This window comes from Acanthisitta chloris, unplaced genomic scaffold (genome assembly GCF_000695815.1).
Source record: "Acanthisitta chloris isolate BGI_N310 unplaced genomic scaffold, ASM69581v1 scaffold26779, whole genome shotgun sequence".
In the NCBI taxonomy this organism is placed as follows: Eukaryota; Metazoa; Chordata; class Aves; order Passeriformes; family Acanthisittidae; genus Acanthisitta; species Acanthisitta chloris.
The window spans coordinates 1-14,337 of NW_008690219.1; the positions used below are offsets into that span (position 1 = coordinate 1).

Here is a 14,337-nt window from a genome sequence, read left to right on the forward strand (position 1 = left end):
TCCTCGGGCATCCCTCCATTCTGGGGTGCTCCATCCCTCTACTGGTGCACAGCTGGAGTTAAGTCAGTGATCCTTTGATCCATGAGAAAACGCTCTGCCTGTTTTTAACTGATTGTTTCCTCCTCCGTATGAGAGAAACATTGTTTCTCTCCCATGATACGTTTCCCCAAGCAGCATTGCCCTTTCCCCTGGGATTGCTTCCTGCCTACCCCCAAATCCCCAGGCCCCTTGCACAGCCCCACGTGCCCCTTGTCCTCTGCCCTGTCCCACTGTGCCCACGGGTGAAGCTCCCATTGCCCATTCTCACCCCGTGCCCTCCTGTGCTGTTGGGGTGAAGCTGCTGTGTGCAGGTATGTGGGAACAGCTCTTCTGGAAGCACGAGGCCTAGTTTCACACCCAGAACTCAGCATGGTTCTGGCTGGAGGAGCGGCTGCTCTCCTGACCTGTGGAAACACATTTGTCTGACACTGTGTGTGGGTTGCAGGAGCATCTGAGCTCCTCCTGCCAGAGCCCACAAGTGGCTCTGGTCTCTGCTGTCCCCTCGGCAGTGGCTCCAGAGCTGAGGCAGCTCTGGTTCCCCAAAGCGTTGGTTTCCTAGTGAAGCCACATCTCCTTCACGGCCCCCATGGCCGCCAAGTAGGGTTTGGTGGCTCCTCTTTCAAAGTGTGGACATGGGTGGTGGAATGGGCACCCGTGCACTGGCCATGCAGGCTGCTCCGTGCCCTCTGTGCTCCTGATTGAGCCCTCCAGGAGCTCTCAGCCCCAAGCCACAGCCCTGCTGTCCACACGTGGTCTCAGAGACTAAGTGAGTTGTCTAAGGCTGCGTTGGATGTCTATGGCAGAGAACTAAGGTGCTGGTGTGTGGTGGGAGGGCTGTGCCCTGCCCTCTCCCGTGGTTGCTCCCCAAGTGTTCATGTCCTCTTGTGCTGGGCTGGGCTGTCACAAGAGCTGCATGAGCTGAGTGACAGTGTCCTGGAGGAGTCAGGCAGAGGGGCCCAACTCACTCCTTGCTGTTTCCCCACTGGTGGGTCTGGGGCCTCGCTCGGAAGTGCCAGGGGCTGTGTATGACATCCCTCCCCAGTGGCATCCCCTGCCAGGCCAGTTGTGGCCCCCACCCGAGGCCACCAGCCAGTTCTCCCACGCTGCAGGCCCAGCTCAATGAGACCAGATGAGCCAGGGAGGGGCTCAGTGTGTGCTCAGAGGCACAGGCTGAGGAAGCTGAGCCTTTCCCAGTTGTGCTCCCAAATCGCCACAGTGTGAATGGGATTGAATTCACCCCGAGCAGATTCCTTGGCTGTGGAGTTTTACTCCTGGTTGTAGTGTCACTGAAATGAAAACTACCTCCCTCCCTGGTCCCAGGAGAGCTGCACCCAGGAGGTCTTGTTAATGTCATGGCAAGGACCAGGCTGGCAGTCCCCAAGGTGATACCACCTGCTAGAGCAGACGGAGATACAGGCAGGGGGATGGGGGATGTGGACTTCCTGCTCGCTCCATTCTCCCTTTCCAAATCCAGGAAACATCTCCTGTATGGAGGCACAAGCTTCTCATCCTGTCTTTTCCACTTGGTGCCCCTCTTTTCCACCATGGATGCATGGAGCACTGCAGCCTCCAAAAAAATTCCTCCAGGAGCCCTGGATGATGCTCTGAGCTGCTTGGTCCCATTTGGTACCTGGCAGGGATGGGCACATCCTCACAGCAGTGAGTGGGGACAGGCAGGGCATGCTCAGCTGGTGTCCTCCCAGCACAAAGGCAGCAGCTGACACTTGCAGAGATTCAAGGCATCTTTTAGAATGAAAAAAGAGACTTTTTCACCCTGCTGAGCAGTGTTGGCTGTCTGGCAGAGGCCCAACAACCCCCTGACCATTTTGCCATCTTGGAGCTGTGTGTTTGGCAAGTGGCTTCATTCCCCAGTGGGCCTCATCTGCCAGAGGAAACAAGGGATTAAAGCGGAGTCCTTCCTGCAGAGCAGGTGGATGCCCCGAGGTCTCCGATTTGCAGCTTTGGTCCTCTCTGCCCTCACCTTGCCATGCTTCCCTAGATGTATTTTCTGTGCCCAGGCCACGTGTTTTGCTTCACCTCTGTTTTGCTCAGGTGCTTTAGCTCAAGCATAGCTCCAAGTAAAGCTGCTGGATCTTTTTTTATATCTTATATATCTTTATATCTTCTTCAGTCCTGCTGCATATCAGAGAGCTGTTTGCCAGTCAGTGCTGTGTTAAGAACCCCTCCAAACGGAGCAGGAACTGTGGGCCCATCACTGAAGACTGATGAATGGACTGAAACGGAGCAAAAATTCAGGTTTTTTTTGTCCCTCTTAATCTCCAGGGAAGTCAGTTTGGAATAACTAGAGCTAAAGGAAGGGATCAGTAAAATGACCTAGAGCAGCATCGGAGCCAGAAAGGCTCTTGAGAGCTGGGATCAATAGGGAAGGTGATAGCCATGCTGGAACATTAGTGCTGGGTAAACACTGCAATAAGAGCCCTGAGTTGCTCAATAACTCACACTTGTTTTCTCCCTGCTGCTCACAAAGACCCAGACTCCTTCCTGAAGTCTGCGCGTCTGCAGCGCCTGCCCTCGTCCTCCTCGGAGATGGGAAGCCAGGACGTGTCCCCTCTACAGGAGACCAGCAAGGACCCTTTCTCCGGGGACTGCAGCTGCCGCCAGGACGGGCTGACTGTCATCATCACTGCCTGCCTGACCTTTGCCACGGGTGTCACAGTGGCCCTCATCATGCAGATCTATTTTGGAGACCCTCAGGTAAGACAAAGCAGTGGCTTTGCAGTTGGACTGTGGCTCCAAAAATAGGAGAAGGTCCCTAACTCTCCTCCTGGCCAGCAGCCTGGTGGGGTGAGTGCTGGTGAGCCATGGCTGGTGCCAGCAGGACCCTGGTGCTGAGGCTGTCTCTGCAGTTCCACCCCAAATTGCCTGGAAAGCTTTTCCCAACACCTGGGGGTTGTATTGGAGAGCTGAGCTGTGCTCTCGGTGCCTGCCCCACGGCTGGGATGTGGGGGGCTGTGCCAGGCAGGTTTGGGGATGCTGCTGGGGGGGAATGGGCAGCCCTGCTGCTGGGACTCCAGCTGTGGCTTGAGCCAGATGTGAATGCTTTCAGACAACAGTCCTTAGTTAGACAGTCAGCATCTTTCCTACATGTCCACTCGAAGAGAGTCTTGTGGCCCAGACCTCCAGAAGATCCATCCAGGACCAAGCAGGGAAATAGGTGAAAACAGAGGTAAACCTCCTGCTGATGTGTCCCAGAGCCCAGTGCTGGATTGCAGAGCAAAGACAGCATGGCCATGGGGTGGGATGCTCCTGCAGAACATCAGCCTGGGAAGAGTCATGGTCAGCCAGCAGTCACCATCATCTGCTCCATATGCTGCAGTGGCCCTTTAGTCTTTGCACTTCCTCAGGCCACTCTGGCTCATGCTAAGATGCTACAATTTGTACCATGGTGTTAAAACCAACCTTTTAAAACACCCTGGGACTGCATTAGCACTGGCAGCAGGGAAGGATGGGAACAAGCTGTGGTACTGGGTAGGATGCTGCATTCTCTGCAGCTGTATTCCTGCTCCCAGTGACTGCCTGGCTGCAGCACAGTGACAGCACTGTCACCCATTGCTCTTGAGGATTACTCTGGCCCTGCTCTGGGACTGTGGGGGACAGGGGGAAATGTGGCCCCCAGCTTAGCATGTCTGCTGTTGAAAGCTGTCTGAGCTCATGGCCATGGCTGCATGCAGAAGTGAAATTTCCATTTTCTCTATGACCAGGACAGACTGTTTCTGAAGGAAACAAAGATCAATTTGAAGCCCCCTCTGGGCTGTGTTTGTTTGGGTGACAACCCCTTTTTCCCCAGAACCAGAGGTGCCCTGTTGTTGAGAAACAGATGGTTGTTAATGGGACCGTAAGATACAGGTTACAGTTTTAAAAATCAAACTGTGAGCCTTGTTAGCAGAGTCTTAGGATGGCTCAGTCCCACTTGGGCTTGCCCTAGTTTAACTTCTGTCATCAGAGGTGCTCTGGCAATAACATCAACAACAAACAAAGTAATTATTCTGCTAAAAAAACCCCACACAACACTTTTATAGCTGTGTGGCTGCAGGCAGGTCCCTGGTGCAGGGACATGCCAAGGGCTCCCACTGGCATTGGGAGGCATCTGAAAACATGGATCAGCCACGGCCTTGGCGCTGGGCTCAGGCTTCACGTGCCACGTGGCTGGGTGAAGCCCTGGGCTGCCCCAGCACCGTTCCCCAGACACAATGGCTCTCCTCCCCTCAGCTGTTCCAGCGCGGGGCCGTGGTGACGGATGCCGCGCGCTGCACGGCGCTGGGCACGGAGGTGCTGCACAGACAGGGCTCCTCGGTGGACGCGGCCATCGCCGCCACCCTGTGCGCGGGCATCGTCAACCCACACACCTCGGGCCTTGGAGGGTAAGTGCTGCTCACTCTCCCATGCTGTCACCTGTGATTGTCCTCAAGCAAGTGGGGTAACAGAATCTCAGAATGGTTGGGGCTGGGAGGGACCTTAAAGCTCAGCTAGTGCCATCCCCTGCCATGGGCAGGGACACCTTCCACTAGCCCAGGTTGCTCCAAGCCCCATCCAACCTGTCCTGGAACACTTACAGGCATGGAGCAACCACAGCTGCTCTGCACAACCTGTGTCAGCACCTCACCACCCTCCCAGGGAAAGATTTCTTTCCAATATCTAATGGAACCCTGCCCTCTGGCAGGTTAAAGGCGTTACCCCTTGTCCTGCCACTATCTGTCCTTGTCCACAGTTCCTCTCTAGCTGAGAAATGCCTTCATGGTAGCACAAGGCCCAGTGTGTGGTACCAGTGATGCATGTGTCCACATCTGCACAGGGACAGGGACCCTTCCTGTGCCCTGTGTTGTCAGTGAAGTACAGAGACCCCCAGGGAGGAAAAAGCTGTAGCTGCCTTGGTGGCTGTCGGGCAAGTCCAAGCCTCAGGCTTGAGAGGGCTGACAAGCCCCACTGAGTGTGCCAGGAGCTGGCAACACCCCAGGCTCAGTCCCAGTGCTGTCAGAGACCTAGTCCTCCCCTCCAAAAGCTCTGCTCCTGAGGCTGAGGTTTGAGCCCAGCTCCGGGCAGCTGCCAGGGAGGCATGGCAGTGAGGAGTGGCCTTTTCCCAGCCCTCATGCCCAGGGTGGTATCCACGTGAGCCTGGTGCTCCTGGCTCTGCTCAGGAGCATTGCATAAACCACAGCTACCTGATAGCTGCTCCAGCTGTACCTCCCATTGCTGCTGTAAGCTAAAAACCCCTTTTGTTGCGAAACTGCTTGGATTAGAAAGAAAATCCCAGATGGTCCTAACCTGGCAGTAGAACAGAGCCAGTGGCTCCCTGGTTGGGCTGGCAAGGACTAATCCAGCCTCACACAGTCTCAGTTCTGCACTAGCCCTGCCTCAGCTGTCCTGGCATGTGCTCTGGGGAAGGACAGCAGTGTTCCCCCCCACCACTGGCCACCCCGGGGCACTGCTGGGGCTGGTGACCTGCCACAGTGACCCTGTCCCACTGGGACTGGCCCTGGCCCCAGTAGCACCCCCACTCTCATTCTGGCCATATGGCAGTGCCTGTGGCAGGAGCAACCGGGGCTGTGCCCTGACCCCATCTCACTGCAGGGGTGGAGTGATGATGGTGCACAACATCCGCAAGAACAGGAGCTGGGTGATCGACTTCCGTGAGGTGGCTCCCCTGGGCATCCCGCTGGAAGGGGACCTGCAGCAGGACTCCAAGGTGAGGACCAGTGTCTCACAGCCATCCCTGCCAGGGCTGCTCTCTCCAGCTTTCCTCCCCACAACTCTCACGCCAACAGGGAGTTGCCCATCAAAGCAACAGGAAACCTCTCTCACCTTGGGAGATCCTGGGCTCTACAGACATTGGGAATCTAGGGAAAATACTTTATCAGCCCCAAAGGGCTTGGGGAGTAATGAGGGTCCTCCCTCTGGCAGGAGGGAGCCAGGAGAACAAGAGCCCCAGGAAGGACCTCTGCTGAGCTATTTCTCCTGACCAAACTGGGATGAGAACAGGATTGAATTTGCCTCTTTCTTTCCAAAACCTTTAATTCCCTAATTAAGTGTGTGATTATAGACCTCTTCCCCTCTCCTAACTATGCAGATAGTTCCAAAGTGAACATGACGTATGTTTCCTTGACTTGCAGTTGGGGACCATGTCCTCAGGGAAAGGAGGCTACTCTTCCTTCTTGTCCTTCCTATTTTACAGCCAGGTCTGCTCGTGGGGGTGCCAGGCATGATACAAGGAATGCACCAAGCACACCAGTTACATGGCAGGTAAGGCACAAGTCTGGCACAGGCTGTGCCCTAGGATCCCAGGGGGAGCTGGAGTACACAAGCCCTTGCCATCAGTCCATGTTCTCAGCCACCACTCAAAACCATTAGCTAAGGATTACTTGGAGACTTGTGTTGAAAAAGATGTTCATGTTTTGGGACTTCATGTACAAAAGAAATAATTCAGCTTGGTCAGGTTTTCTGCAAAGTGACACTTTGACTAACAAGACAGAAAATAAATGTTCTCTTAGAGACATTAGCACATTTCTATGCATGTCTGTGTATTTTCATCCTTTCTTTAGCTGCATCCTAGGAAGTGTGGTTGTCTTTGGTGCCCTGTTGGGATAGGGAGAGAGAGATCTGAATGATTTGCTCAGGGCCAGAGCCTGGCTTGAGATTTTGCTCCCGAGATGCTCCTTCCCCTGTTCATGCACTACCTTTCCACTCTGGTGCACATCCTGGAGCACTGAGATGATCCTGGTAAAAACAAACACCTCACTGAAAGTCCAGTTCTCCTTTTGGTCACTTCTGACCCCACAGTCTGGTCTTTCAGGAGCCCCTGACCACAGAGCTGAGCCCTGCACTTGCTCCCCACCTCCTGCCCCACTGCCTCCTCCAAGGCACATTTTTCCTTGTCCTCTCCCCTTTGGCAGACTCCCTTGGGCCGAGCTGCTGGGCCTCGCAGCCAGTGTCGCCCAGAACGGCTTCAATGTCACACATGATCTGGGTGAGTACCTGATGTGGGGATGAGGGTGGCTCTCAGCACAGGGCAGCTCACTGGCCACTGTGCTGGGGGGTGAGGCAGTTGGGGATGTGGGTGGTTATTTGTGGGAAATCAAGGCTCTTTGGACCTGGATGGTATTGGGATCTGAGTAATGCCTGAGCCATGGGCTGCAAGGGAGAGTGATGGCAGCAAAACTGGAGCCCTTTGCCATGGCTGGGCAGAGCCAGGTCAGAGCAGTCCACGCTTGGCACTGCCCAGGGCCAGGTAGGGAGGGGCACTGGGGTTTCCTTGGGTTTCCTTCCCAGCTCCAATGGATCCATGATCCAGCCTCGCTCTAGTTTTACAGCAGAGCCAGAGGCAGCAGCAAGCCTCCAATGTCCCCATCAAAGTCCCCTGTGCCTTTCCCTGCTTTTTCTGGATGTCCTTCCTCTTCTCCCCTGCAGCCAAAGCCCTGAGTGAGCTGAAGGACTTGAACTGCTCGGACAGATTCCGGGAAATCTTCCTGCCAGACGACCAGCCCCTGCTGCCCGGCATGGCCGTGCGGCGCCCGGACCTGGCGGCCGTGCTGCAGCTGCTGGGGGCAGAGGGGGTGTCAGCCTTCTACAGTGGCAACCTGACCCAGGAGATCATCTCTGAGGTGAGCCAGGGCTCTCCCTGTCTCCTGCCAGGCTGGGGCTGCCACCTGCCGTGTCACCTGCTTAAGGTGACAAACTGGAGATAAGCCAAATGTCAGCACAATGATGGGGACAGATGTGTGGGGCCTCCTTTTTCTCTCCTGTCCCTGGAGAGGTGTAAGTGACACACAGGCCATTCCCACTGCCTACGGAAGTGAAACCTCCATTTCCTCTATGACCTCTATAACAGACTATTTTTAAAGGAAAAAAAGATCAATTTCAGGACACCTCTGGGCTATGTTAGTTTGGGTGACAACCCCTTTTCCTCCAGAACCAGAGGTGCCCTGCTGTTGAGAAACAGATGGTTGTTAATGGGAGTGTGAGATACGGACTGCAGGAAGATGGTTTAAAAATCAAACTGTGAATCTTGTGAGTAGAGGCTTAGTCCCACTTGGGGTTGCCCTAGTTTAACTCCTGTTGTTAGAGATGCCCTGGAAAAATAATCAACAATAAACAAAGTAATTATTCTGGTAAAAAAAAACCCAACACACAACACTTCTAGCTGTGTGACTGTGTCAGGGTGGTTGGTGGCACTGTTTATCCCAGCCACCACAGTTCAACTGAGGCACCTTCAATATCACATCAGGAATGTGGAATGGGTTCATCACACTCAAGCCTTAGACCTTTATGAGTTCTGTGTTTGGAATTCTACAGTTTCCTTGGGCCACAGCAGAGGTGAAGGACAAAGAACAGGAGAAGTCTCAAGCTTGTGAGCATCTCCACAGCTAAACCCTGCTCTGTCACCTGGTTCCCCTGACCTGGGGGCTGCTGCAGGGAAGCATAAATTCTTAGTTTCATAGTATGTGAAAGAGTTGGAATAGACCTTAGAGATCATCCAGCCCCTGCCCAGGGTACCTCCCACCAGACCTGGTTGCTCAAGGCTTTGAACACTGCCAGGGTTGGGCAGCCACAGCCTCTCTGGGCAACCTGTGCCAGTCTCACCACACTGTGGAGGAGCAAGGCCCAGGGTTGTCACACCAAACACCCTGGCAAGCTCTGGGATCCAGTGCACAGTTCCATCTCTGGTTGCAGAGCTAAGTGCTGGCTTCTCACAGTGCTTTTTGTTCCAGCACTGGGAGGGCATTAATGTGATGAAATCAAGTACAGCTCCAAACCACCTCACTCTTTGTTTCCAGGCACAGGTGCAAAAAAGTGCTGTCTGGGGAATTTGAGCTCTTGCCTGCAGTGCGTGGCTGACCAGGGCTTCTCCCCTTTCCATGCCATCCTGCTCCTCCTCCACCGGTGCAGCTGGCCAGGCTCCGGGGAGACAGCTCCTAGCGTGGGCACCAGCAGCTCAGCACAGCCCTTGGGCTCAGCCTCGGGGAAGGAAACAGGGATCCCAAGTAGGAGAGACATCTTTAGCAGCTCTGGGGTGGTTTGACATGCTGCCTCCACAACGTGTCCTGCATTAGCTCTCCTGTTGCTGTGATTCATCCAGTTCTGCCAGAGCAGGAGGTTTCCTGCCACTGTGAGATGAGTAGGTTAGAGCTCAGAGCACACACAGGTGGTTTGTTCTTGCCCTATTTTGGATGGGAATCCAGAGGACTCACAGCAACAACTCATCCCAGCAGAACCTCTCACCAGGTTGTGTGGCTTTGCCTGGGTGGAAGGACAGAGTTGGTCCATGAGCACTGTAGCACCTGGACACTGACAGAGCATTACCTACCACAGGGGATTTCAAGACCAACAGAGTGCACCTCATAGAATCATGGAATCACAGAATCTCCTGAGCTGGAAGGGACCCACAGGGATCATTAGTCCAATTCCTGGCCCTGCACAGGATACCCCAACAATGCACCCTGTGCCTGAGAGCATTGTCCAAACACTCCTTGAGCTCTGCCAGGCTTGGGGCTGTGATCACTGCCCTGGGGAGCTGTTCAGTGCCCAAACACCCTGTGATGGTCCTACCTCGTCTCCATCATGACTCAACCACAGGACCTGCAGTGGGGGGAATCACCTATCTGTACTGTGTTCATGAAAATTACCAACCCTGGTAAATTTTACCTCTAGGAGAGTCTTGCCGGAAAACCAAGGCTACAGCAGCCCCAATGTTGCCTGAAATAATTGAAAATGGGGTGAGAGTTGTGATTTTGTAATGGAGATTTCTAATGATGGCCATCTGCTACACCCAGGTTCCTTCTGGATCCATATATCTCTCTTCTCCTGCCAGTATTCAAATGCTTCATAACCTTTAACACACTCATGCTTCCCACTCAGGGCAGAGAAGGCTGCAGGGCAGTGCCAGTCCCCATCTTCCCTGGTAGACAGGTGGTCTTCAAAGCAACCTTGGGGTGGGTGAGCTGTTGGGGGTGAGCTGCAGAGCTTCCCGCATGGTGAATGGTGAGCCAGGCCACCAAGGCCATGGAAGCACAGCTTTTCAGAGTATCCTAAGGAACCTGGCACTTGGCTTGGCATGTGTTTGATGGTGAGGTGTGTGTTACCTGGGCCAGCAGAAGGAGCACAGGGAGCCCTGACCCAGCCTGCTGAGTGTATGCTGCTTTGCTCTCATGCAGGTCCACAGCTATGGAGGAGTCTTGGTGGAGGAGGACTTCAGCAATTACAGTGTCCTGGTTGAGGATCCTGTCCACACAGTCTATCGAGGTAAACCCTCACCCACTGCCATGCAACTCCAGGTAAAACTTTGCTTCACCTGGCAAGAGGTGGCAAGTCAAAGCCATGTTGAGGTGTCTGCAGAAAGGCCTTCCAGGGAGTTTCCTGCTATTACCTGCTGACACTGATGTGTTGTAGGCAGTTCAGGAGGTTTTCAGCATTTGGAAATGTTTTTTCCCTAGTGACCAATGGAATTTTGATAGTGTTAAAGTGTAAAGGTGCAACGTGATCACATCTTGTTGCAACATCTTGATAGAAGCAGGACCATAGGCCACCACCTATGTCTGAAGACAGTTCCAAGAGTTAAACTACAAGGGAGAAAAGCTGATTTAATGCAAAATGTTTTTAAAAGGTCGTTCTTTTCTAGCAATCCCTGTCATTGCTCTCCTTAGAGCAGTGATGTTGCAAACCCATTTTATATGTGGCCTTCCAGTACTTACAGGGCGCTTGTAATAAAGAGGCAAAACAGCTTTTAACACAGGCAGATAGGGATAGGACAGGGGGAGTGGTTTTAAACTAAAAAGGGAGAGACTTAGATTAGAAATTAGGAAGAAATTGTTTGCTGTGAGGGTGGTGAGACAGTGGCACAGGTTGCCCAGAGAAGCTGTGACTGCCCCATCCCTGCGAGTGTTTGAAGCCAGGTTGGACAGAGCTTGGAGCAGCCTGGGCAAGTGGAAGGTGTCCCTACCCATGGCAAGGGGGTTGGAGTAGGTGAGCTTTAAGGTCCCTTCCAACCTAAACCAGTCTGGGATTCTGTGATTGTATCTCCATTCTTCCATCCTGCAGTACAGTGACCAACAGTCAACCAACAAGAACTGAATTTCAGATGTAAATAAAGCATCTCTGTTTGGGCTCCCTTCATCCTTCATAAAGAAACAGAAAGACACAACAGGAATGTTCTGGGAAATCTTTCTCAAATCCTGTTGCTTTCTATCCTTTGCCCTCAAATCTGGAAAGATTTCCCTGTCCTTGAGCACAGTAGCTTATGAGGGAGTATTCTAACCAGACAGTGTCTGACAAAAGCACCTTCATTCCTCTCTGCTTCCCCACACAGGTCACCTTGTTCTCAGCCCTCCACCACCACATGCAGGTCCTGCACTGATGACAGCACTGAACATCCTCGAGGGCTTTAACATCTCAAGCCAAGGATCCAGGGGGAATATCTTGCACTGGATGGCAGAGGTAAGAGGAGAGTCAGCACTTGGCTGAACTGCTTGTGGTGCTAGCAAATTATTTATTCCTTGGTTGTACAAAAATGTTTGTAGGTAATGAGCAAATAGACTGCTGAGGTGTAGGGCTGAGCAGTGCTGCTGTCTCAGGGAGCTCTCAGGGAGGCTGAGCTCTTTCTTGCTTAGGCAGAGTTGTTTCAGAACAAACTGTGGCTTTTGCCCATGTTTCATATACAATCATCTCTTCAGAATGACCCCACAGCACCTGAGGGTGGTCCCACCTAGTTCCTCCACCTCTTAGCTCCAGTGGCCTCCATACCAGAGCATCCAAGGATGCTGCAAGGTGTGCTGCAAGCAAAACCCTATACGTGGTGTTGACAAGGAAAACTGACCCAATACTTCATATTTTTTTTAAAAAATTACATTTTTGCCCACCTCATGATTTCTGTGGCCCAGAATTTTTCCAGGACTTAGGACTGTCAGCCCTACCAAAACATTGCATCTTCCCAAGAGGTCAAGCAAGTGCTCTGTCTCCTGCTCTGTAAGCAGAGTTAAGCTCTCAGATGCTTGGCAGATCCACAGCTAGGCTTTATGAGCTGGGAATTTTAACCCAGGATGTAACCACATCCTTGTAGCAGGGAGGACAGTTGGTGCTTGGAAGTTTTTGTCTCAGTAAAAATACAACTGGAGGTGTTACACACTGCCAGGCCTGTACAGAGGCACAGAAGCTTGGCTCATTGAGTTATTTTCCAACTCTCTTCGGGTGAATCTTATTGCTCTGTGTTTGCATCAGGCCAAGAGTTTTGCCTGTTGGTTATCCTGGAACAGCAACCTCCAGATCAAAGCCGTCACTTCAGGAGATGTGTAACCCTGGTTTCTTGAGGTCACACAGCTGAGCACATGGCTGAGGTTCAGTGCTAGGTCAGCACTAGGTAGTCCAGGCCTGGGACAGCCAGAACCGAGATGTCCTTAACCTGTGCCTCTGGGGTGGATGTGCTCTGCTTGTTTCAGTGGAGCTCTTCCTTGGCCACCAAGCCCTTGTACATCCTCCCTATGGTGTGGTCAGGAGCCTGCTCCATGGAAATGCCACTTCTCCAGGAGTTAATCATGTTCTCCACTGCACCTCAGTAGATAACTAAGGAGTTGATGCTGCCTGGCACACACTGAACCACAGTCATAGCTCACTGTCTGCCTGCAGGGGTCCAGAGGAGGCCACAAAGCTGATTAGAGGATGAGCACCTTCTCTATGAAGACAGGCTGAGAGAGTTGGGGCTGTTCAGCCTGGAGAAAAGAAGGTTGTGTGGGGACCTCAGAGCACCTGCCGGGAGCTGAAGGGGCTCCAGGGAAGCTGCAGAGGCACTCTGTGTTAGGAACCACAGTGACAGGACAAGGAGTAAGGGGGATAAATTGAAAGAGGGAAATTTAGATCAGATATTCAGATATTCAGAAGAAATTCTTTCCTGTGAGGGTGGTGAGACACTGGCACAGGTTGCCCAGGGAGGCTGTGGCTGCCCCAGCCCTGGCAGTGCTCAAAGCCAGGTTGGCTAAAGCCTTGAGCAACCTGCTCTGGTGGGAGGTGTCCCTGCCCAGGGCAGGGGGCTGGTGCTGGATGATCTCTAAGGTCCATTCTAACCCCTTAACATACTATGAAACTATGGAACTATGAATGGACTGTCCTGGACCTTGAATGACCATGGCACAACCTGCAAGCTGAAAGTTGAGTGCATTTCTGCTAGGCACAGCCTGGCTTGGTTGAAGAACAGAACTCTTTCTCTTTCTCGCATTTCTCTGGCTACAATTTAATCCCAGGGCTGGATAAACTGTGTCTTTTGAAATGGCATCTTCCCATTTTTGGTGGACTGGCCTAGGCAGGATTCTGCATGTTTGAGAAACCAGATCCCTTCCTCCTTTTGTAACATCGTTCCCTGAAGAGTGCTGGGACTAATGCTTTCTGTTCACATACTTTGAAAGGCTTACAACTAGGAAGTAGGTAGCAGCTGGTGAGCAGAACAGCTCCTGTCTGTTCAGCACTGGTGCTGTGCCAGCAGAGCTGGCTTCCAGGGGCAGCAGTGAGCCCAGGACCCACTGTCCCATTGGGATTCAGTCTGATCTCTGCTGTTGTGATGACCACCCAGGAATGGAAATAGAATGTAAGTGGCATCTTGGTGACCCTGTCTGCCATCTGGCAATGAAGCTGAATGAGTGAGCTGGGTGTCAGCTTCTGCCAGGCATGTTCTACTTGTGGTTTCCCACTGCCAGAGGGCAGGGTGAGATTGGATTTTGGGAAGGAATTGTTCCCTGCGAGGGTTCCCTGAGGCACTGGCACAGGTTGCCCAGGGAAGCTGGGACTGCTCCATCCCTGGAAGTGTTCAAGGACAGGCTGGATGGAGCTCAGAGCAACTTGATCTAGTGGAAGGTGTCCCTGCCCATGGCAGGGGGTGGAACAAGTTGGTCTTTAAGGTCCTTCCAACCCAGACCAATCTGTGACTGTGACTGCTGGATACACTCAGCTCCCCCAGCACACAGTTTGCCATGCCAGACTGAGGCCCTTTGGCTCTCATACCCACACAAGAGAGCCCTTTTGCACCAAGGTGTTCCCAGAACCATTTTTCTTCATAAGCTTTATCCAATATGCCAGGAGATCAGATATTCTTCCTGCATGAAGTATCAAAAATTGTATTTCCAGGGCCACATAAATGTTTTTTCTTTCCTCTCCCCTTCTCCTCTTTTCCTCCTCTTTTTCTTCCTCTTTTCCTCCTCTTTTCCTCCTCCTCTCCTCCTCTTTTTCTCCTCTTTTCCTTCTCCTCTCCTCTCCTCTCCTCTCCTCTCCTCTCCTCTCTTTCTTTTACTTCTTTAGTCACTAAAA

General features: G+C 52.7%; 1 protein-coding gene across 1 annotated transcript in view; it reads left to right on the plus strand.

Moving 5' to 3' along the window:
* Positions 1-2,527: 2,527 nt before the first annotated feature.
* GGT7 (gamma-glutamyltransferase 7) overlaps positions 2,528-14,337 on the plus strand; it is a gene marked incomplete at its 5' end in the record, with an annotated part of 17,825 nt that continues 6,015 nt past the window's right edge. Inside the window, 8 exons of the mRNA XM_009081746.1 lie at positions 2,528-2,754; positions 4,270-4,421; positions 5,629-5,743; positions 6,230-6,297; positions 6,948-7,021; positions 7,462-7,655; positions 10,206-10,293; positions 11,357-11,484. Of these exons, the coding sequence (XP_009079994.1) occupies positions 2,528-2,754; positions 4,270-4,421; positions 5,629-5,743; positions 6,230-6,297; positions 6,948-7,021; positions 7,462-7,655; positions 10,206-10,293; positions 11,357-11,484 (1,046 nt within the window). The remainder of the gene's footprint in view (positions 2,755-4,269; positions 4,422-5,628; positions 5,744-6,229; positions 6,298-6,947; positions 7,022-7,461; positions 7,656-10,205; positions 10,294-11,356; positions 11,485-14,337) is intronic.